Source organism: Dendrobates tinctorius, unplaced genomic scaffold, assembly GCF_039654945.1.
Source record: "Dendrobates tinctorius isolate UK_male_01 unplaced genomic scaffold, ASM3965494v1 ptg000070l, whole genome shotgun sequence".
Lineage (NCBI taxonomy): Eukaryota > Metazoa > Chordata > Amphibia > Anura > Dendrobatidae > Dendrobates > Dendrobates tinctorius.
In genome coordinates this window covers 201,805-225,723 of record NW_027361738.1, presented here as the reverse complement: position 1 = coordinate 225,723, position 23,919 = coordinate 201,805, and the positions used below count along the sequence as shown (strand labels likewise).

Sequence of the window (23,919 nt, the reverse complement as noted above, 5' to 3'; positions counted from 1 at the left end):
TCGATGCTCCTGTCCGCCTAGAGGAGCCTTTATGACTGGATTGGTCACTTCGTCCCGCATGCTCCTTACTTTCACGGGACTCTTGTTTGACCTGCCGAAGGTCATCCAGGGGCGGCAGTGATGATTGTCGCTGCTGCCGTTGTTGCTGCTTCTGCTGCTGCTCGCTCTCCATCATTGCATGCAATAATGTGGCCAAGGCATGGCACCCATCTAGGGTCCTGCCTATATACCCCTCCTCCGGACAGATTTCCTCCTGCCGCGCCCTCCCCCCCCTAAAAGGGCCCGCCTCTGGCTGGCGCGCTCCCCGCGGGTGAACCGGCACCCACCGGCGTCTCTCAGATGGGTGCCGCCATCTTGGGCCCCAGCGCAGTGGCGCCGCCGACCCGGAAGCACCCCCAGGCTCCGCCCCCTGACGTCACCGCGCCTCCGACGTAACTGGAAGTCACGCAAGACGCCCGGGCGCACCAGTAGGCAGCGCTCCCCAGTCCCAGCACCCTGCAGCCGCGCTGCCCCCCCACCCCCCTGATTACCGCGACGCTGGAGCAGGGAGCCCCCCGGGGGCATACATACCGGCGGCTTCTTTATGGAGACAAACCCTGCGGACGCTGCTCCCTGCTGCACACGCCACCAGCGTGCCACCCATCCTGGGCCACTGTGGCGTCCTCCAGGAACTCTGCACCAGGCCGAGGTAGGAGACCCCCCTCGCTACCTGCACCGGCCGGCCTGGGATCCAGTGTTCTGTAGGATCCCGTCCCCTCAGGAACAGGAAACCAACTGATGCATGGGAGAGGTGCCGCCCTTTGTATCTGTAGGTTTCCTGTTCCTGAAGGGCGGATCCCCTCTCTCGTGGTGCTGTCATGGGAGTCCGAATAAAAAGGGACACCATTCTAAAAACTGCACCCCTCAAGGTGCTCAAAACCACATTCAAGAAGTTTAACCCTTCAGGTGCTTCACAGGAATTTGTGTGTTTTAAAAAGGAACATTTAACTTCACAAAAAAAAAAAATTACTTCAGGTCCAATTTTTTTTTCTCTCATCAAGGGTAACAGGAGAAGTTGGACCCCAAAAGTTGTGCAATTTGTCCTGAGTATGCCGACACCCCATATGTGGGGGGAACCACTGTTTAGGTGCATGGCAGAGCTCAGAAGGGAAGGAGCACCATTTGCCTTTTTGAACACAGAATTGGCTGGAATTGAGATCAAACGCCATGTTGCATTTGGAGAGCCCCTAATGTGCCTAAACAGTGGAACCCCCCCCAATTCTAACTCCAACCCTAGCCCCAACAGGCCTAGCCCTAACCTCAGGCCTAGCCCTAATGGGAAAATAGAAATAAAATTTTAAAAAAAGGTATTGTTTTTCCCTAAGGGAGGGGTTTCATTTACTATTTATGGCGGGTTTTTGTTTGGCAGCTGTCATACGCTAAAAGATGCTTTTTATTGGAAAAAGAGTTTTGGCACCACCACATTTTGAGAGCTACAATTTTTTCCATATTTTGACCCAGAGTCATGTGAGGTCTTATTTCTTGCGGGACGAGTTGACATTATTATTGGTACCATTTTCAGGCACGTGACTTTTTGATGGCTTTTTATTCCGATTTTTGGGACGGAGGATAAACAAAAACCAGCATTTCATGTTTTTTGGGGCAAGGGCGTTTACACTGTTCCACATGTGGTAAAATTGATAAAGCGGTTTTATTCTTTGGGTCAGTAAGATTACGATACCTCATTAATGTCTTATGTTTTGGCGCTTTTATGCAACAAATCTTCTATAATTATTGTTGCATCGCTATATTCTGTAAGCTATAGCTATTTTTCTGCTGATGACACTTTATGACGGCTCGTTTTTTGCAGGACAAGATGTTTTCAGCAGTACCATGTTTATTTATATACGTTTTTGATTGCGCGTTATTACACTTTGTTCGGTGGTATTATAAAGCATTTGTTTTTTGCCTATTTTTTTGAAGGGGTTCATTAAAGGGTTTAACTAGTAGGACAGTTTTATATGGCGGATCATTATGGACACGGCGATATTAAGTGTATTTTTATTTACAAAAAATAAGGGATTTTTTAATTAGGATTTTTTTCATAACCTTTTACACTTTTTTCCCCCCTTTATTATATTGTCTCAATGGGGGAAATTACAATAAAGTGTCAGATCGCTGATCTGACAGTTTGCACAGCACTGTCTGAGGATCGATCTGACAGGCGCTGCACAGGCTCAGTGCCTGCTCTCAGGGAAGGAAGGAGACCCTCGGTGCAGCACATCACATTGCGCTGTTCCGAGGGTCTCAGTGAAGCACACAGGGAGCCCCCTCCCTGCACGATTCCCCAACTCCCCGGTACACTGCAAACATGTTTGATCGCAGTGTTTCTGGGGTTAATGTGCCAGGAGCGGTCCGTGACCACCTTTGACACAATGCCTGGTGTCAGCTGTGATAATCAGCTGACACCCAGCCGCGAGCAGCACCCCTCCGGAGTGTCGCTGATCACTATGACATACTATCCCGTCCAAGGTCATTCGGGCCTGGGTACCGTGGACGGCTTAGTACGTTTGATGTCAGAAAGGGTTTAAAGATAGCAATGCCCCACCACTGAGTTCATAGCAGATTTCTGGGGGACATTACCACACAAGTTATCCCACCATCTGAGGCATCTCCAGGAGCTTCAGAAAACATCCAGTGATAAAGTCACTGGCACAGATGGCCTGGGTGAGCTAGGATTCAGCAGTTCTATTCTGTTAGGCAGGGACCAAACAATTGTGTGAACATTTGGGTCTAATAGAAGCCTGGGCATAGCTTTGCAGACACCACTATTCAGCACACGGAGCTCATTGAGTGCTCTGTCTACAGGTAATCAACCGCATTTGTAGTCTCGGAGATGCTGAAACTCCTGGCAGGGCAGGAAGATGCTGCACCCCAGGCCGATCTATGCAGCGCTGCCCAGTGTGAATTCAAGTCAGTGCTCACGCTACACTGATGAGGACATGCTGGGACATCTGACACCACAGATACCCCAATTCCAGGACGGTCTTGCTGGATCGGTGGGAAGCTAAGCCATTTTAAAGTCAGGATTATTTGGAGAATGTTTTCTACTGACAGCTATAGGGAAACAAATCAGTGCTCTTGAAGCATGGAAGTCTAAGGGTTTCTTTATTTCTAAAAGTGATGTGAGTAATATTTCCAGCAAAGATGTACTGACCATGTTCTTAGTAAATGCAAAAAGACAGACAATGGGAATTTGATAAAACAAAAAAAAACAAAAAAAAAAAAAACACACCATTTGGTCACCCAGACTAATACTGTTACTATACAAGGTTGTTGCAACTGAAAAATGAGACCATATACATGTTCATTAACAATATGTAGAAAAAACAAAACTAAAGAGTGTTAGAACCTAAAATTACATTGGTTACCCAGGCTTTAATAATTGAGGGTGTAACAGCCTATACACATACTAAATGTTCCATTTAATGTTCTTGGGGGCCTTCCAACAAAGGATATCAGGCAAGAGAAAGATCAGGAAGTTGGAATTTTACAAGTGGTTCCTTTAGCTTTCAGGGGCAATGAACCACTGCCAGAGCCTCCCCCCCCCCCCCCCCCCCCCATCCCATTAAAACCTATGAACACTCAACTGAGGGCTTTGGTCTGTGGGAGAGGCGGTTGAACCATTTGCAGCAAACAGGCATCTCATGTATGGTCATTTGTAGTCTAGAGGGGGAATTGACTTGGCACCACCATCCAATAAATTGTCTGAAGAGGCTGCAGTGTTCTGATGAGCACTGACGTCTGTTCAGTTTACATCAGGTTTTATGCTGCACATTTCATAGGGGTTGTGCCAAGTGTTGCAGTAGGGACAGTTTAAAAAAAAAAAAAAAATTATATACACACCAAATCTGATTTACACACTAAAGAACTCAAGACTCCTTGCAGCACTGTGGCCTTTTTAAGCAGCTTTCAGCAGGGGTGCTGAGATTTAGACTCCCACCAAATATTCATGTTCAATCCCCCAAGAATAAAGTTATTTTGGTGTCAAACATACTTTATTTTGTGTTCACTTGTTCCAGTACCACAAAACCAAGTCTCCAACTGTGGAAGGACAATTCTGACATGTAGCTCAAAGGCCATTTAATGAGATACACCATGTCCACACTTGTCAGTACTAGCATCCCAGGAGCTTTTATCACCTCATTTTGGTGTGGTGCTATAATGCACTAAATCATTCTGTGAACTTCCAATATTGCAGCACCCTTTTCCTGCTCTGCCTCATGGTGAGAAGTGGAGGGTTCTGCTTTCATCTTATTTTAAATGGCAATAAGCCTACTAACCTTGAAGCAACAGTGGCCTTCTCCTGATGGTTAGTGAGTAATGAGATTTGAAGCAGCAGGACACTTACCCTATAATTATCCATTAGCACCACCAACCATGGCTTTATGGTCTTCATCACATCAGAAAGCAAATGTTCTACAACTTCAGATCCATCATTAAAGGTCAGGTTGCCAACATGGATTGACCGCCTCACTTCTGAGATTGCCAAAAATGGCACAAAATACATTTGATCGATCTGCTCCTAACAATGCAATTTGAAAAAAAAAAAAAAAAAAAAAAAAAAGAAGGTTAGAGACAAGTGAAGTTAAAAGAAACCCAAGATTAACCCATTGATGTGAAAAGGAGAACAAATACTGTAGTCATTAGATGGCACCCCCACACAATCACCTCATCTTCCTGGTCTAGAGTGCAAGCTTCTAGCAGAGGTCTTTTCTACCACATTCTTGTATGACACCAGGAACAGTAAAGGGCCTGTCACACTAAGCGATATCGCTGTGTGTGATACTTACCTACGACCCTTTCCCCCGCTGGATATCGCTCATCGCGCGAGAACAAGCTGGACTGTTTCTCGTCGTCAGCTTCCTGCGGTGCTTCCTGTGGAAAGACGAGCGTAGACGCGGGCGGGAAGACGCAGGATCGCCTAGTGTGACAGGTAAGTAGCGACCCCTGTCCCCAGCGAGGTCGCTGGTGAGATCTGCCTGTGTGGCAGCTCACTAGCGACCACTTAGCGATACACCAGCAATCCTGACCGCGTCATATCGCTGGTCGGGATCGCTGGTACATCGCTATGTGACAGTATCTTTACTCATGTCCTCCCTAACAAATCAGCCTCCAAGAGTTAGCAGCAAGAACCAATATAAGGGTCTGTTGATGTTTGATCTTTGTATAGATAAGCATCAGATTGAAGAGGGAAGCAGATAGAAGCAGGAGCCATTACAGAGGGAAGATGCCCTTTGTAGTTTTGTTGAAATTTTACATCAGCTGGAATAGCTGATTGTGGGAGGGCCAGAGGTAGTGTCCAGGTTTCAGACCTCAGTCTGATATGGACGTTGCCTATGGCAAAGTCATGCCCAGATAACCCTCAACTCCTCCTTGGTACCTGTGTGTAGTAATGCAATGCTCTTAAACCCTCAAATTTAGCTGGTGTTAGTTTTCAGATAAGTTAAGCCCTTCTTAGCCGGGTGATTTTGCAGGCTTGTCCTGTGCCTTCGCTGCAGTTTTGAATGAAAATTGTACCATTCAATAGAAAAAAGTAACAGCAAGTTTGTTATTTAAGCAGTGGAAAAGATGTTGGGAAATTCGTCTAAGAAAAATTTCAGTCATACGGTGCTTTAATGTATTATGATAACTGATGGTTTTTTTGCTTCTTTTTGCACCAAAAGTTTGTTTTAGCATTTCAATTTTTTTGTTACATCATATCAAACATTTGTTAGTGTGGACCTTTATGCATATTTTTGTAACCATTTATTAAGGTCGATAGGGGTGGGAGAGCAAAAAGCCGAAATTGTGGTTTAGATTTTTACTCTCCCAACATGAGCCTGAGACAGTTGCTTGTACTCCACAAACTATCGTATTGCAGTGTGTATATTTAATTATGATCTAGGCACAGATTGGTCTTCAAAGAAGCACAGCCGTGGCATGGACAGTGGCCTTCAGAAGAGCCAGCTGATATAGCAATGCATTGGCACCCCACAATCAAGTGGTGAGGGATGAGTGGCTCGATGGGTGCATGTAACTGCACGTCACCAGGCCCTACACGGTAAAGGCTGCTGTTAAGAGACTGACTGCAACAAGTGGTTAGCATCAGGCAGAGCAGAGACTGCAACCACTGTTGGAGGCAGATCATGGATGTAAATTAGCCATTTTCTGCAGATAACAGATGCACAGTTGCAGCTTGCATCAAGAACAGGGAACAGACATGTTCTAGTGGGCCATGTGTCAGGAAGGGGATAACTGTTCCACCAAGACTTTGATTACCTAGCACAAAAAAAAAAAAAAAAAAATAAAAAGCAGTCCACACAGAATCATGATTCAAACCAAGTCCTGCCTTCCCACCTGCTTGTTCAAATGTAGTCAAAGGACACCCTTTAAGCCACAGGGCTCGCCTTGTCGCATTTGATAAGCTTGCCGCTCTGTTAACCTCACGGCATCAGGGATTTTTCATGACCTTTTTGCACTAGCGAGGCCTCCGAACCCTTTTTTGCGGCTTCTTTTATTCGTCCTTTTAAGGGCTGCCTTTAGGGAGCCTTTCACCTCCTCTTGTATTATAGCCCTAAGGCTAGTCACCAAATCAGGTATTTCATCCTATATGGCTTTGTTTATACAGTCAGTGCAGAGATCTTTCTGCCACTGATCTGCCAGCAGGTCTCTGCATAGGGTGTATGCTATAGTCTTTGTTTTTGCCGCTAACAACCCCTAGTGATCAAACAGAAAAATGGAACCCCGTTACCATAAGGGTGACATTCACAAAGATCACTCACTACCGCTGTCAATCAAGGGTACCGATCTCGGAGGCTCCTCAGATGCATGCGTGACATTTTTTCTGAATGTCTCAGAGTCATGCCAGTCGTGTTTACAACTGCCGCTCTCACCACTTGAGGGGCTACTTCTGGTATGCTGGCGGCTCGGCAATGCATCTGGTTAGAGCTCTTGCTGCTGCTCTTCCTGCCCCACTTCCATTGTGAAGTTTTGGGCATGAATGTGTCTTCTGTGGTCATCCCTCTTTCTGACAGGGATCCACTGCACTCTCTAGCCTCCTCCAGTGCCCATTCACAGCCCCTCACCCCGCTTGCCACGCTGCCTGGATGATCTTTTGCCGGCCAGCGATTTTCCCATGGGCGCCGCCGTCTTGGATTCCGGCACCGCCCCCTACGTCACACGGGCACACCCATACCCAGCGTGCCTTGCGCGTGTCAGACGGGAACGACCCAGGAGCGGCCACCCCTCCTGGACATTGGCAGAGGGGGAAGGGTGGCGCGCAGCCACGGAAGAGCCCCTGGACCCCTGACCATGCTGCGCCGACGCCCAGCCTCTGCCTGATCTTCCACGCTGGCATGGGGGTGGGCAGGTACAGACATCTTGACACGCAGTCTTCGGCACATTGGTCCCTGTCAGGACAGGAAACCCAACTGAAGCAAAGGAGAGGTACCGCCCCTTTTATCTTCAGTAGGGTTCCTGTTCTGACTGGGTGGATCCCCTCTCTCATGTGTGCCGTCATGGGAGACGGGAAAAATTAGGTATTGATAGGGGATCCGACAGGATTTCAAGCTCCTCTAACAGTCATGTTATGTACAGGAGAGGTGTGCAGTGTGAGAATGGATGTACTTCAAGATGTACGAAGTGTCACTGCTCATGTCTGGACACCTTAAGCAAAAGTGTATGCTACTCAACGATAGTTATCCTTCATGGATACATGTCAGAATGTTAAAGGGACATCAGCACAGAATTACCTCAACCCAAGGTGCGCTGCTCTGTGCATCATGGCGGGGCCAGTCATTTATATACACCTTCCCACCTGCTTGTTCTCCCATCTCCACACCCCTGACAGTTCTGGCTTCATAGAGCCAAAGAAGGGAGGAGATGGATGAAAAACATGCAGGTGGGAAGGTGTATATAAGTGACTGCTTCATGGCGGGACCAGTCACTTATATACACCTTCCCACCTGCATGTTTTTCATCCATCTCCTCCCTTCTTTGGCTCTATGAAGCCAGAACTGTCAGGGGTGTGGAGATGGGAGAACAAGCATGTGGGAAGGTGTATATAAATGACTGGCCCCGCCATGATGCACAGAGCAGCAGAACTCTGTTGTAAGTCAGTCTGCGCCGACTGTCCCTTTAAGCTCATTACAGGCCCCTCCAGGCCCGGATTGGCAATATAACCAACCGGGCATTTTCCCGCTGGGCCGCTGTCACGTGGGCCGCTTGCCAGCTGCTGCGGCCACTGTGGCTCCTGCCGCCGGCCCTCTGCGGGCACGGCGGTGATAGTTTCCAAGTTCCTCCCGCACTGCAGGGAGATAAGCCGCCACCCCCCCCCTCGCACCCCATCCTCGCCTTAGCATGAGACCCTCTCCCCCGCGCAGCCACTCACAGCGTCGCACTCGCTTGCCTGCTCGCTCTGTTCGCAGGACCTGTGATGAGGTCACAGGAGGGGAGGAGTCAGGGGGTCACATGATCAGGAGCCTTTGTCCAGACCCCCGATCATGTCACCCCTGACTCCGCCCCTCCTGTGACCTCATCACAGGTCCTGTGCGCTCAGCCTTGCCTCTACCGTCTGCAAGACTCTGCTTTGCTGTTGTCATGGTGCTGGTTGAGGTAAGTATGTGTGGGGTCAGGATTTACAGTGTGGATGTAGCAGAGCGCCGCGTGTACGAGGTGTACGGAGAGGAGCCACGCGTGTACGAGGTGTACGGAGAGGAGCCACGCGTGTACGAGGTGTACGGAGAGGAGCCACGCGTGTATGGAGTGGAGCCATATGTGTATGGAGTGGAGCCATATGTGTATGGAGTGGAGCCGCGTGTACGGAGCGGAGCCGCGTGTACGGAGCGGAGCCGCGTGTACGGAGCGGAGCCGCGTGTACGGAGCGGAGCCGCGTGTACGGAGCGGAGCCGCGTGTACGGAGCGGAGCGGAGCCAAGTGTGTACGAAGCATACAAAGCGGGCTTTTCCCACGGACACAGTAGTACACGGCGGAGCCCCGAGGAGCATTTTAAACACACACATGACGTTCCACCTGAAGTGATGTGCTGGAAGCTGACCGGAAATGAGATAATTTCTTGAGGAGATTGTGACGGAACCAGAAATGCTTCATATCCATCACCGTGTCCTCCTCTGACAGCGCAGACAGCAGGATCGCCTTGGAATCGGATCATGATATCTCCTGCACCGGGAGGCTCAGGTGGGCACTAAAATGGGAGCCGGGCTGCTATAGTATCTTTGTAGAATCTTTATTTCTTTCTCTCTTTTTCTTTCATTCTCTCTGTTCTTTCTTTCTCTCTTTCCCTCTGTTCTTTCTTTGTCTCTCACTGTTCTCTCTTTCCCCTTTCTTTCTCTCCCTCTGTTTTCTCTCTTCCTTAGTGCCAGTCAGTGTGCCATAATGCCAGCCACTGTGCCCTCAGTACCAGTCAGTGTGATCAGCAGTGCTAAATGGGTGCGATTAGGTGTGGACATGGGTGTGACTAGTTGTGAAATGGGTGTGGCTGGGCGTGGCCAAAACTTGCAGCGGCGCGCTGCACGCGCCGCAGTCTTTGTCCATCTTTCCCTTCTTCAAAAGTTGGGAGGTATGATAGGGGCAGCTATGACCAGGGGGTCTGGTTGCCCAATAGAGAGCAGTTCTGCCAGGAATTCTGTCACAGTTTGTACAAAAGGGGACAGAGCTTTGGGAGGAGTACTGAACCTAAAAGCAATAAATAGGACTGAGCTGAAATACTGGACACAGCTGTGACTACATGTTATATAGTCGTGTTAATCTCTTCTCACTTCTTGTAACCTACAAGTGTACAGAGATGTTATATAGTCACCATGTGACTAGTGGGCCTGTGTAACTTCAAATGCCAGGGCTGAATTTTAGTCCCAGTCCGGCCCTGGGCCCCTCTAGATCAGTGACACTTACCTGACATTGCAGAAAATTGTAGTAATTCCTGCAGCCTGTAACATTTTGATAGAAGGATGGATTTGAAGTCATTAATGCATGAAATACCTACAAGAAAAAGAAAAATTAGAATAAAACCCAGATTCCAGTGTTTGACAAGTATCTCAGCCTTTCCTTTAATTGCAGAGGGGCAACTACTTGGAACATGGGGGTTTAAAGAGACCCTGTCAGTTTTAAAATGGGCAGGATTTGCTCTTATTTTATTCCTCCTGCTCCATAGTGTTTATTTTTAAAGGAGTTAGAAATAGGTTTTATTTTGTGCCCTTTAGCAAGAGGGGTATGGGCAATAGGATTCTTTGGGGGCATCTGTAGCATGCTATGTGAGCAATGTACCTTTGTTAAAGTCCATACAAATTAACAAAAAAAAAAAATAGATCTATATATGCATCTCTGTAACAGATGAGAGAATAAAAACGAGCTAGACACATGTAGAAAGCTCCTTCATCTACCTCTACGTGAATCATGTGAAGCATATGTTGCAGTTGATGTATGAAGCAGTCGGCTCTAGCGTTCAGCTCATCCCATACACAGCATGGCTAGAAGCTGCCAAAACTCGATCGCCTCTGCTACATTGAGGCGATACTCAGATCACCTGTATGTAGCAGAATTACTGCATTCCTATGAGCAAGTGACATTTGGTACTGTTCATACATACAGTCCTCTTCCCCTGAAGAGACAATTTGCATATTTTCCAGAGGAGCATTGCAGCTTAAAAGCCTGAAACATTACATAGGTTTGTCGCCACCACCACGAACAGCTCATCAGTGGGGGTGCTGGGTGTCATCCCCCCACACAGGTCTGATACTGATGACCCAACCTTTAAATGATCATCCAATAATGTTGGTATTAGATGACCAATACTACACTGCCAATCACGTGTAGAATTAAGGCCCCAATACATTAATTGGAGCTACCGCTTTTCCACTGAAGGTAACCGGTAAGGCGAAGCATACATTGGGCTGGAGAATGCAATGTCATGGACTGAGCTTGGGTCAAATCCAAGGCAACATCTGTAAGGAATTTACATCCTCAGGTTGTTTTATCTGTAACCACTGAAATCAATTTACTTTCAACTGAATTGTCCCGAGTTAATGTGAGACATTAGAAGTAGAGCAATTTAAATGCATAATGAATAAATCCAACCTCAAAACTAGACCACCACAAATCAGGCTCCATGGAGAAAAATCTATTTCTACTTTTACCTTGAAATTGCAGGCAAGACTGAACCTTTAAAAAAAAAAAAAAATAAAAATTGATTTTTCATTAAAGAGGTTTTTTGTACATCAATACATACATCAAAAGAATCAATCCACTTCTGCTGCTGGATATACAGTATCGCCAGGTCGCACTGCTGCCGGACATAGGCCTTCTGGTTTTCGTCCACGATGCCAGTTTGGAACATGAATTCAGCATAGCCAGCCAACATCTGGTAAACACACAATAGTCATTAGAATAGATCGCCCTCGCCATGTGGTTTGTGCTTAATCCTAATCAGCTAAAGCAAGAAACATTACATTCTTTTCGACCTAAACGTGATACAGCAATTAGTAATGCAATAACAAATGTTTCAGATCAGAAGTCTTAAGGGGACGTGCATACTTTATGAATACAGTGCAAAGAAAGAAATTCCACCCCTTTTGTAGATCAAAATAAAATTTAATTAAAATGTCCTACCACTTCAGGATCACAGAGCCCGTCTCCAATGGCTATCCCCTTGAAGTTGATTTTAACCTTAGCGGTTGGGTTGAGAGTGTGGATATAATAGCCAATAGCAGGAACATACTTCCCAGCGTAGGACTGGAAAAACAAACAAATAAGCCATGAGAATATAGGCCAACGACTGCCTACAACACCGAGGATGGTGCCCACATGTTCACAATACCAGCATTTGTAGAGAGCTTTTTCAGCGTTTTTCACCTATTGAAAGTAATGGGTGGTGGTAAGCCACAGAAAAAAAAAAAAAAAAAAAAATGCAACATGTGACCATAGCCTTAGAGTGCAGCATAAAACAACGCACCTGCACCATCTAATGTCTCTTCACCACTTCAAGGTGTAGAAACAGACACAGTCAAAGTAACATTCATTCTTAGGGTGGTTCACGAGCAGAAGCCACACGCTCTATACTACAGAGTAAAAGATGCAGTCTGAAGAGCCACCACAAATGTCTGGCGTTTCCTGAAGAGGCTTGCCAAAAGAAAAATCTGGAGGGGGCGTCAGCATTTAAGATACATTGTCCCCATAACCTTAGGGCCCCGTCACACATAGCGACGCACCAGCGATCCCGACAACGATATGACCTTGTCAGATCGCTGGTGAGCTGCCAAACAGGCACCTTCACCAGCTACCAGCACCAACGACACGCAGGTAACAAGCAACGCACGTCGCTTAGTTAACCACTGTATACCTTAGTTACCAGCACCAGCTTGCTGATCTCCCGCCTGCCACATGCAGCGATGCGTGCTGGCCAGCGGGAGACCAGCAATCAAAAAAAATGTCCTGGCCATTCCAGGACGATCAACGATACCCGGCAGGGGGGCCGGTCTCTGAGAAGTGTCACTGCAATCTCGCTGGTGAGATCGCAGTTGCGTCACAAAACTTGTGACTCAGCAGCGAGATAGCCATGTGTGACGGGGGCTGTAGACTGGTTTCACAAGCTCAGGATTTGGGAGTTTCACCGATTCAGTAGAAGAGTGGGAAGTTCAGGTGTAAGCCCCTATAAAACAGATTTAGATCTGATAGTAAACTAATTTCAGTTCATTGGAGCTGCAGTTGTAAAGGTCCCCATACACAAAAGTGTCTTCAACTGCATCTTTGTAGTGGTTAAAAAAAGTCAAATTTTTCAAGGAGTGTCTTAAAACCAGTCTTTTTCAAGCTAATTTTTACTTTTTTTAAATTCTTTTTTAGGACTGACACTGATGGATTATATACTAAGGTGTGAGTTTCCATGGATAAATTACAAAGCTTCTCCTATACTTTGCAGTGATAATTACTTACAGCACACATGGAATCCGTGTATTGGATGTGTTTGTCCATAGTCTATCATTCAGACATTTGAATTACAACACGTAATCATAATTTCATGTATCTGAAAAGTGATACAACACAAGTGTGCAAGAGGAGCATCTGATGCCTAAATGAGATATACATACACACACGACTGGTATTTTCTATCCTCTGGTGAAAGGTCTGCATCAGTCCCTAGTACCCACTCCAAACCCCCCTAACAGTTTTACCAATAAAGAAAAATTGACATGAGTTTGGATAATTTAGCCACAGCAGCCTATATTTAAACAGATAAATGTCAAAAGTTCAATACACAAGGTGGGATCCTTGAAGCTCCAAAATCTGGCAATTACCAAAACCATTAGGATTCTGTAATATATTCAATAGTTTATTCACTTTGCAAGTCAATCAGAATCTGTGCTACAGGTTTTTCTATTTTAGCTAATTTTTCCCTGTTCACACCATTTCCTTGAGCGCATTCCCTTCATCACTACTGCAAAAGCTGACCACTATTACAAAAGCTGACCATAAGCCAGTTACCCCACTGGCTCGGGAGCACCACATTCTAAAGGGTTCCTTTACACACCTAAACTTCCAGGGACCTGATATTCCATCGCCGCAAGTCCCCCCGCAAAACTCACAGAGAAACCCTCTCTAATTCAGGGATCTACAGTGCCTTGCGAAAGTATTCAGCTCCCTAGAACTTTTCAACCTTTTCCCATATATAACACGCTTCAAATGTAAATTTTTGGTGAAGAAACAAGTGGGACACAATTGTGAAGTTGAACAAAGCTTATTGGTCATTTTAAATTTGTGGAAATACAAAAACTGAAAAAGTGAGGCGTGCAATATTATTTGGCCCCTTTAACTTTTTTGCGCCACCTTTTGCTGCAATTACAGCTGCAAGTCGCTTGGGGAATATGTCTTAGTTTTGTACATAGACTGAAATTCTTGCCCATTTTTCCTTGGCAAACAGCTCGAGCTCAGTGAGGTTTGATGGAGATAGTTTGTGAACAGCAGTTTTCAGCTCTTTCCACAGATTTGCGATTGGATTTAGGTCTGGACTTTTGACTTGGCCATTCTAACACCTGGATATGTTGGTGAACCATTCCATTGTAGATTTTGCTTTATGTTTGGGATCATTGTCTTGTTTGAAGACAAAACTCCATCCCAGTCTCCAACAAGTTTTCTTCAAGAATGGTCCTTTATTTGGCTCCATCCACCTTCCCATGAATTCTAACCATCTTCCCTGTCCCTTCTGAAGCAGGCCCAAACCATGATGCTGCCACCACCAATATTTGACATGGGGGATGTTGTGTTCAGGGTGATGAGCTGTGTTGACTTTACGCCAAACATTGTTTGGCATTGTTGCCAAAAAGTTAGATTTTGGTTTCATCTGACCAGAGCACCATCTTCCACATTTGGGGTGCCTCCCAGGTGGCTTGTTGCAAACTTTAAACACCACTTTTTATGGATATCTTTGAGAAATGGCTTTCTTCATGCCACTCTTCCATAAAGGCCAGATTTGTGCAGTGTACGACTGATTGTTGTCCTATGGACAGACTGTCCCACCTCAGCTGTAGATCTCTGCAGTTCATCCAGAGTGATCAGAGATGCAGCCAAGAGGCCCATGATTAGTCTTCTCCTTGTTTGAGATGAAAGTTTAGAGGGACAGCCGGGTCTTGGTAGAATTGCAGTGGTATGATACTCTTTCCATTTCAATATGATCGCTTGCACAGTGCTCCTTCGGATATTTAAAGTTTTGGAAATCATTTTGTATCCAAATCTGGCTTTAAAAGTCTCCACAACAGTATCATGGACCTGACTGTTGTGTTCCTTGGTCTTCATGATGCTCTCTGTGCTTCAAACAGAACCCTGAGACACTCAGAGCAGGTGCATTTATATGGAGACTTGATTACACAGGTGGATTATATTTATCATTAGTCATTTAGGACAACATTGGATCATTCAGAGATCCACAAAGCTTCTAGAGTGAGTTTGCTGCACTGAAAGTAAAAGGGGCTGAATAATATTGCACACCCCACTTTTCAGTTTTTTGAATTTCCACAAAAGTGTAAAATTACCGAGACCCACTTACCCCCCAGGGTCACCCTCCCAGGGCTGTGGGGTACTCAGTACCAGGCCGGTGTCAGGGGGATGTGTCACAGCAGTGGTGACCCGGTCCGTGGCCCTGGACACCCAAGCAATGGGGAGATGTAGTTAATGGTAGGATAGTTTGTGACGCCACCCGTGGTGTTTGGCAAATATGGTGTTAGGCCAACGCTGCATACAGATCTGCTGAGACTGATGGTATAGCTCCCCACAGGTGGAGATGTAGTCCCAGGGCAATGTAGATGTAGCTGGCACGGGGATGTAGCAGTGCCGAAAGCGTAGGGAACAGACAAGACACAGCGGTTGTAGTTTCTGTACCTTTACTGAGTAGATTCAGTCCAGCGTCCTGATTACAGATGGTATTGGAGCAGGTTAGCCTGGAAGCAGATCAGGATTCTCAGCAGAAGGGCTGTGCAGTCTCCTTCCTAGCACTTTGTAGTGTGAAGCACTCCAATACTTACTCTGAAATGCCTCTCTTCAGATGTTCCTAGAACTATACTTGTATGACAGACAGCTGTAGCCTTTCTATTCAATCGCTGTTGTGTCCCAAGTCTTTGCTGGGAGCAGGGCATTTACAGCCTCCTACTCCTCTGGTATCTGTGGTAGGACCGTCAGTATCCGTATCACCGTGGAGACCAGGCTCCAGTTCTGTGCGCTCAAGCTGAGGGCGCTCGCCTTCTGCAGCTCAACCTCTCAGCTTCGCACCTCCCATCTGCACACTTCACCCTTCGCAGACTATCTGATCCCTTTTCCTCCTGGCCCTCAGAGGACACTACTCTCCAGAATCCTGGTTCAGAGTTGCCCCTGCTGGCCCGGAGTGGAACTGTGTTGCATGCATTAGGTTAACTGCCGGAGAGGCCCATCACTGCTTCCAAGCCTGGCATTACCCTCCCCTGGAAGAAGGCAAAGCCAGTGTGGCAACCATACCCCTGGGGGGCGCCACACCACAATGCCTTGGTCCATTCAATACCATCTTGTAGACCCAAGGCACACAGATCAATGCCTATCAGTGCCAAAAATCTTCTCACCAAGTCAAAATGGCAGACTGCAATGGCCTCATTTTGAGTAACAATTGCACACCACCCTATTCAACTTTATGTGAGCCTTATTAACTTTCTCAACTGAACGAGCACACCAAGAATTGTCTGACGATTTAAGACCACACTGTAACCAACCCGGGAGGCACAACGAGTCATGTTTTACATCCCCAATTCTTTAAGAGCGCAATTGCCAAGGTAGTTGCCCCGTAGGGCTCTGGACATTTTGGTGCTACATGTGAGGGGCACTTCCTGAAAAACCCTGTTCCAACCTATACCTGTAAAACCAAGCCACCCAATTAGTGCTGCACTTCTGGGAAATAAAGCCTTCTATCCTCTTTTCTTACATCCACCTGAAGAGCACCCCTGTGAACATACGAGTGGCTCAGTATCCATATCAGAGGATCCAACCCTGTAATTAAACAAGTGAACCAGTGTCAAATATTAAGACACTATCACAAATTGATACCACCCCCATAAATTAAAGGAAGCAACCCTTCAACTAAATCCTGAGGTCCGATGTAAGCCCAGTAATACTTGGACTCCCAGGGACTGATGTGCTGAACAGTGAGCCAAGGCCACAAACCGCTTCCTGTCGCAAGACTGGTGTGATCTAAACCCAACGCGCTCAAATACCTCAAATAGTGGTAAATTAGTACTTTGACAAAAAGGAACCATCTTTGAAACAAAAGGTTCTTCCTGATTAGGCCTTAAAGCATTAAAACCCTCCAGACAACATGAAGGAACCACACCTAAAGCCATCAGTCTACCTTTTCCTCCCTGATCAGTTTTTGATTTCCAAACCAAAAATTCTACATCTTGATCTGTAGCAGCATTAGCTGCCAAGAGCCCTAAAACCCTCTTCTTGCTAGGATCAACCTCCCTAACCTTCAAGGCACTGAAGCAAGCAGAGAGGCCAAACAGAAAAGACCTCAAAGTGCAGACTACAAATTGATCCCAATTCCCCCTAAACACTCCAATAAGCTGAAATAAACTAGTTGCCTAGTATCCTTGCGACTACTGCCCCCATGAAAACCCTTCAATGCTTGTTTTACCAGAAACTGTCAAAATCCCTCAGGCTATGCATTTTGAAGCTCAAGGCTAAACCCACAATCAACCAGGTAACCTTTGCTGATGAACAGCGCTCCAATGCTCCCTAACTTATGCTGACTGAAAGAGCCAAACCAATCCTCAAATGCCATGCTCACTGATAAGTTGCCCATGTGAAACCAAATCTGATTAGATCTTCTCTGGGCAGAGGATCTGAAATAATGTTCCATAGTCCTAGAGGACATTCCATCCCCTTTCCTCCATGAGAGAATGAATCAGCAATCAAATTCTGCACACAAGATGCCATAATATATGCATTTATGGAGAGACAATCCAACAACTGATGGAGAACATGAATCACAGGAAGTGAAGATTTGGCGATACTATTGAGTGCAAACACCACCCACATGTTTTCACAGTTGAAGTGCACTTGTGTTCGGAAGCCCATGTTTCCATAGAGTCACTGCCACCAGGATGAGAAAAAAAAAAAAAAAACAAAAAAAAAAAAAAAAACACAAACACACCCCCCTTAAGTAGTGTTGAGCATTCCGATACCGCAAGTATCGGCCGATATTAGCGGTATCGGAATTCCGATACTTTTGTCATATCGGATACCGGAATCGGAAGTTCCCATCATGCTATGAGCCTGCTTGCTTTGATTAAGCCAATGGGAATCCTCCGAAGTGTGGGCACATCCTGTTAGGCATGTAGGCATGTTAACTATTGGCATGGCTGTGATTGGCTGCCGAAATGTCATGATGCACTATAAAAGCCACCGCAGCCGCCATTTCTGGTTCACTCTGCTGTGAATTCAGTTAGGGACAGGCTGCTGTAGAAGACTGAGGGACAGTTAGAAATAGCGATTCCACCAAACATCTAGTGCTTTACCCAGGCTACATAAACCACCACTGTAGCCTTCTTTGCCCTAGCAGCAGTGTTCACAGCTGTCTGCAAGGGCTGTGTGAGTGCAGCTCACGCTGTGGAGTGGGTCCTGCACCACGTCAGGCTGTAGGCCACCCAGTGTGATCACTGCTGCCTCATACATCTTTTATTTTTTGAGCTGCATTTTTTAAATAATTTCAATCTAGTGTGCTTCCATCCGTATCCATATACGTTGGTTGCAAACACTAGTAGTAGACAGCGGAGCCTTTCTGCAGCTTTTCAGTGCGAGTGTCCACTTTGCTGCACTGTTCACGGCTGTCTGAGAGGTCTCTGACTGTGTGTGAGTGCAGCTCACGCTGAGTAGTGTGTCCTGCAGCTACGTCTGGCTGTAGGACGCTCAACGTGAGTCACTGCCTCACACATATTTGTCTTTGAGTGCAGCTCATTTTTTCTTCTCCTATTAGTGTGCATCCATCCGTATCCATCAACATTGGTTGGTTGCAAACACTATATAGGAGTAGATAGAGGAGCCTTTTTTTCTGGCTTGTGTCCTGCCGGCGCAGCCAGATTAGTATTACCCAATTTTTTTGGAGCCTCATCTTTTGAATTGTAGGTTACCTGCCTGCATTGTAATAGCTCCAAAAAGTTGGTGATACTATCAGTTTCAATTCTTTGTTCACATACTTTGAGTTTGTTTCCAACAAAGAAACCACAAAAAAAGTTCACCAAACACTACATTTGGAACTTGTGTAGGCCACATCAGCTCCTATTAAAGTGTAGTCCACACACACACTTCATAAAATTAGTGTTTCTTGTACCTGTAACCAGCTGTTCAGGAATAAGCACACTAAGGCCCCCCTTTGTACTTTTCTGCCTATCTTAAGCAGTCTGGCAAGATGAAGAAGGCAGGGAGTAAGGCGCGTGGGCGTGGAGTTTCTGCAGGGAGAGGACGTGGGGATTCTGCAGGGAGAGGACGTGGGGATTCTGCAGGGAGAGGACGTGGGGATTCTGGGCATGCTGCGGGCACCAGTGGATCAGCATCCCCCAGTTTTAGCAGGCAACAGTCCTTTATGCGCAGCTTTGTAGGACCTCAACGTACCCCACTGCTGCGGGAGGAACAAATTGAAGCCGTTGTCGGATGGATGGCAGCTAACGCATCGACTTCAATTACTTCCACAGCCTCTCAGGACCAGAGCACCGAAGAGCAACCATCTGTCTCTTCACCACCTGCCAAAGTGCCCAGGCAGTCAGAGACATGAACAGGAGCCATCACAGTCTCTACTTCTGTTCTCGGAATCTGTTGGCTTGGAAAGAGGGGGCCAGCCAAGCAGCATTCCTGAATGTGAAGAGGGAGTATGCAGTGATGCGCAACTTCTTTGTCCCTCTGAATCTGAAGAGGCGAGTGGGCCAGTGCCTATGGTCAGCACACCTCAGTACGCATCAGATGACGAGACTCAGTTGCCACTTTCTGGTGCGTACGGTGCTGGCGAGACAACCCCGGAGAAGCAGCTGTTTGAAGAGGGGAGGGAAGATGAGGTCTTTGACCCATCATGGCGTGAGGAACAGGAAGGTGGTGGGAGCAGCTCGGAGGAAGAGATTCCCCTACCAGCCAAAACAGGAGGCAGAGGGAGGGGGAAGACTTGGTTGCCTGTACCCTCCACTTCGGCACCCGTTAGGAGCATTCCTCATTCCAAAGGCAAAACGGGCGCTCCCAAGACTTGCAGTGCGTGGTCCTTTTTTGACAGTTGCAGATGACATTTGCTTTGTCAAATGCAAGCTGTGTCATCAGAAAGTCAAAAGAGGGAGAAATGTCAGCAACCTCAATACCACAAATATGTGGAAACATGTGCGCACCAAGCACGAGTTGGAGTTGCAGAGACACCCTGAAGACGTAGGCCAATGTACAGCACCACCTCTTCAGTTCGTGTTGGGGCCTCTTCCTCCAGCTCACACACTGCTGGTTCGGCTTCCTCACAGGATCGCCAAGGAAGAACCTCTGCCACTGTTGTCCAGAGACCCTGTCAGATTCCACCCATAGCAGCACGTTCCCATCCATCACAGCCATCGGTAGCACAGGCATGGGATAAAAGGCGCCCTTACTCGGCAAACCATCCCCGAGCACAGTCTCTGAATGCTGGCATTGCCAAACTTCTGGCAGTTGAAATGCTGTCATTCAGGCTGGTGGACACTGACACCTTCCGGGACTTAAAGGCATTGGCAGTCCCCCAATACAACGTGCCCAGCCGCTTTTATTTCAGCAGGCGAGCCGTCCCTGCCCTGCAGAAACATGTTGAGGGCAAAATAAAACATGCGCTACTAAACGCCGTTAGTAGCAAGGTCCACCTGACCACCGATGCGTGGACCAGTAACCATGGACAGGGACGATACCTTTCCCTCACTGCCCACTGGGTCAATGTTGTGGAGCCGGGTACAGATCTGGAGAGTGGCGCTGTACTCGTTCTTCCAACGCCACGGATTGCAGGACTCCAGTCTGTACACATAGACTCCTCCTCCTACTCAAGTTCCTCAGAAACAGCAGAGCAGGAGCCTGTTACGACCGATATGAGCACAGCCGTGGCCAAACGTCAACAGGCTGTACTCAAATTAATTTCTTTGGGGAATCGAAGCCACACAGCGCATGAGCTCTGGAATGCTATCAAGCAGGAGAGCGATGTGTGGTTTGGGCCAGCAAATCTCCAGCCGGGCTTGGTAGTGTGTGACAATGGCCGAAATCTGGTGGCAGCTCTTGGCCTAGGCAACCTCACACACATCCCATGTCTGGCACATGTGCTTAACTTGGTCGTGCAGAGCTTTCTGAGGGACTATCCGGATCTTGATGCACTGTTGCACAAGGTCCGCATAGAGTGCGCTCACTTGCGGCGTTCCAGCACGGCAAGATCGCGCCTCGCTGCTCTGCAGCGACGATTTGGCCTTCCGGAACATGGCATCATATGTGACCTACCCACCCGGTGGAATTCAACGTTACATATGTTGGAGCGGTTGTGTGAGCATCAGGCAGCAGTCATGGAGTACCAGCTGCATCAGGCGCAAACAAGTCGCACTGTGCGCCGTTCACACGGCAGCACCATTGAGTGGGCCTCTATGAAGGACATCTGCCTTGTTTTGTGTGCCTTCGATGAATCCACGCGGATGGCGAGTGCAGATGATGCACTTGTCAGCATGACTGTCCCCCTTATCTGCCTGCTTCAACAAACACTGCAAGCACTAAGGGATGAGGTTTCGGAAGAGGTGGAGGATGAGGAGTCCCAAATGCCATCAGCTTCTGGACAGTCTGCGCTACGCGTTTCCTCACAAAGGCCTAGGCAGGGGACACTTTGTGAGGAGGATGAGGAGGAGTCGATGGAGGAGGAAGACATCTCTCCAGAGGAGGGAGGTACACAAACCTCTACTCAGTATGTACAGCGAGGGTGGGGTGATGCAGAGCAGGCCGAGGTCACGCCTCAAACAGGGGACAGCGGTTCTTTGGCAGTTGGGAGTCTGCAGCACATGGTTGATTTCATGCTGCAGTGCCTGAGAAACGACCGCCGCATCGCCCACATTCTCGTCTCGGCTGATTGGGTGTACACCCTCCTAGATCCTCGCTACCGGGACAGCATACAAAGGCTCATACCAACGTTGAACCGGGAGCGTAAACTGCGGGATTACGAAGAGTCACTGGTGCAGTCCATAATGTTTTCCATTCCACCCGACAGCATTGTTGCTAGTGCTTTACAAAGCAGCTCTGTGCGTCGAGGCAGTGGAGGAAACTCTGCACAAAGTGGGAGCAGAGGCAGCGCCGCAGCACAAGGCAAGACCACTATGGCCAAAATGTGGCAAAGTTTTGTCTGTCCACCACAATTGTCTACACCATCAGCGACGCCTCGAGTCAGCAGGAGGCAACGCTTCCGTCAGATGGTGTCAGACTACATGTCTTGCACTGTCGCTGTACTCCCAGATGGCTCTTCCCCCTTCAAGTTTTGGGTCTCTAAGCTGGATACATGGCCAGAGCTTAGCCAGTATGCATTGGAGGTGCTGGCTTGCCCTGCTGCCAGTGTATTATCGGAACGCGTCTTTAGTGCCGCAGGTGGTGTACTAACAGACCGTCGCACGCGACTATCTTCCGATAACGTTGACCGGCTGACTTTTCTGAGAATGAACAAGGCCTGGATCTCCAAAGACTTTGCCATTCCTCTTACAGACTAAATTAGTGGTTGGCAACTGTATCCAGGTCTGCTGGTGTGTTCATTTTTATACCACCTGAACTATAATCCCTGTGCTTCAACACAGCCAGTTGTCGCTCAGATGTGTCGTCTGCACAGAGAAACACTAGCTCCTGTGTTAGTGGGGTTCAGTAACGCCAGCTGATGCCCTGCTGTGTGGACGGCAAAGTCACCAGCTCCATCAACATTCAAACCACGACTGATTTTTAACCGTGCCCAACTTAGGTCTCTGGCTCCACTGTCTCTATTTCCCCTGGCCTCCAACCCCACCATCTACATCTCTGAAGTGGCGTCAGCACAATCTACACTTGTTCCTGTGGCTCAGTCCCATCAGTTTATCCCCTGATGTGTGTCCGGCAAGGTCTCCTGCTCTGTCCACATTCCCATAACCAGTAGTGGGAATGAGGACAGAGCTGGCGAACTTGCCGGACAAACATCAGGGGATCAACTGACGGGACTGAGCACCAGTAACACAGGAACAAGTGTAGATTGTGCTGACGCCACTTCAGAGATGTAGCTGGCGGGGTTGGAGGCCAGGGAAAATAGTAGAGACAGTGGAGCATGGTTAGAATCAGTAGTAGTCAACAACCTCCATAAAAACCGCTGCCCATTGGCCTCTGCATGCGTAATCCTGGGCTCCAACAGCGTCAGTTGGTGTTCAGAAGTGTCGTCTCCACAGAGCCAAACACATTCGTTCAAGTGTTAGTGGGGTTCAGCACTGCCAGCTGTTCCCCTGCTGTGGAGATGGCAGGAAGGGAGAAGAAGAGGAAGGGAGGGAGAAGGAAGGGAGGGAGAAGAAGAGGAAGGGAGAAGGAAGGGAGGGAGAAAAAGAAGAAGAGAGAAGGAAGGAAGGGAGAAGAAGAAGAAGAAGGGAGAAGGAAGGAAGGGAGAAGAAGAAGGAGAAGGAAGGGAGAAGAAGAAGGAGAGGAGAAGAAGGAGAAGGAAAGGAGAAGGAGAACTAAACCTCTATGGCTTTAATGTCTCCTCCACCTCCCACAATACATTCTACATTATTCTTAGTTGTTTTTCTTCATGTAGAATTAACCTACAAGGAAAGAAAGGGGTTATTTTAATTCCGATATTTTGGCCCCATTGACTTGCATTGGTTCCCGGTATCAGAATCGGCGATACCGATACTTTTTTTTTTTTTAAAGATCGGCCGATCCATTCCGATCCGATATTTTCAAGTATCAGCTGGTATCGCTCATCTCTACCCTTAAGCTGTCAAATCCACCTTGTATTCATCTGACTACGATGGGGAGTTCACCCCAGCAGTAGAACTAGCCAACCTTCAAGACAAGACTCTACCCATAGAAATATGGCATGCAAAATTGAGCCTACCAAGCAGCGATTGCACTTCCCTCAATTTTTTACCTTGCGGAATCCTGGCCACCTGGGCCTTCAATGCCACTTTCCTCAGGAAGCTGAAATTGCCAAAACAGATACTTGTAGTTGGACATTTGATTTCACTGGGCACCAAGGTGCCACCCACTCAGTAGCCCCAAGGATGGTCTTGAAAGAATTACTAGGGACCATACATAAAAAAAAAAAACTCATCTAAGTAGTGGATGAGGTAGTCCAAATTTGAAACCTTGTAGACGACCCACTCCAAGAAGGAAATAAAGCGTCAAATAGTGCGCATGAGA

At 47.4% G+C, this 23,919-nt stretch overlaps 1 protein-coding gene across 3 annotated transcripts in view; it reads right to left on the bottom strand.

Moving 5' to 3' along the window:
- LOC141095388 (probable serine carboxypeptidase CPVL) overlaps positions 1 to 23,919 on the bottom strand; it is a 103,828-nt gene that overhangs the window by 20,856 nt on the left and 59,053 nt on the right. For all 3 annotated transcript variants that reach the window (XM_073581343.1, XM_073581341.1, XM_073581342.1), the window contains exons 8-11: positions 11,644 to 11,766; positions 11,264 to 11,395; positions 9,931 to 10,017; positions 4,391 to 4,564 (exon numbers count right to left, since the gene is read on the bottom strand). In XM_073581343.1, the coding sequence (XP_073437444.1) occupies positions 4,391 to 4,564; positions 9,931 to 10,017; positions 11,264 to 11,395; positions 11,644 to 11,766 (516 nt within the window). The remainder of the gene's footprint in view (positions 1 to 4,390; positions 4,565 to 9,930; positions 10,018 to 11,263; positions 11,396 to 11,643; positions 11,767 to 23,919) is intronic.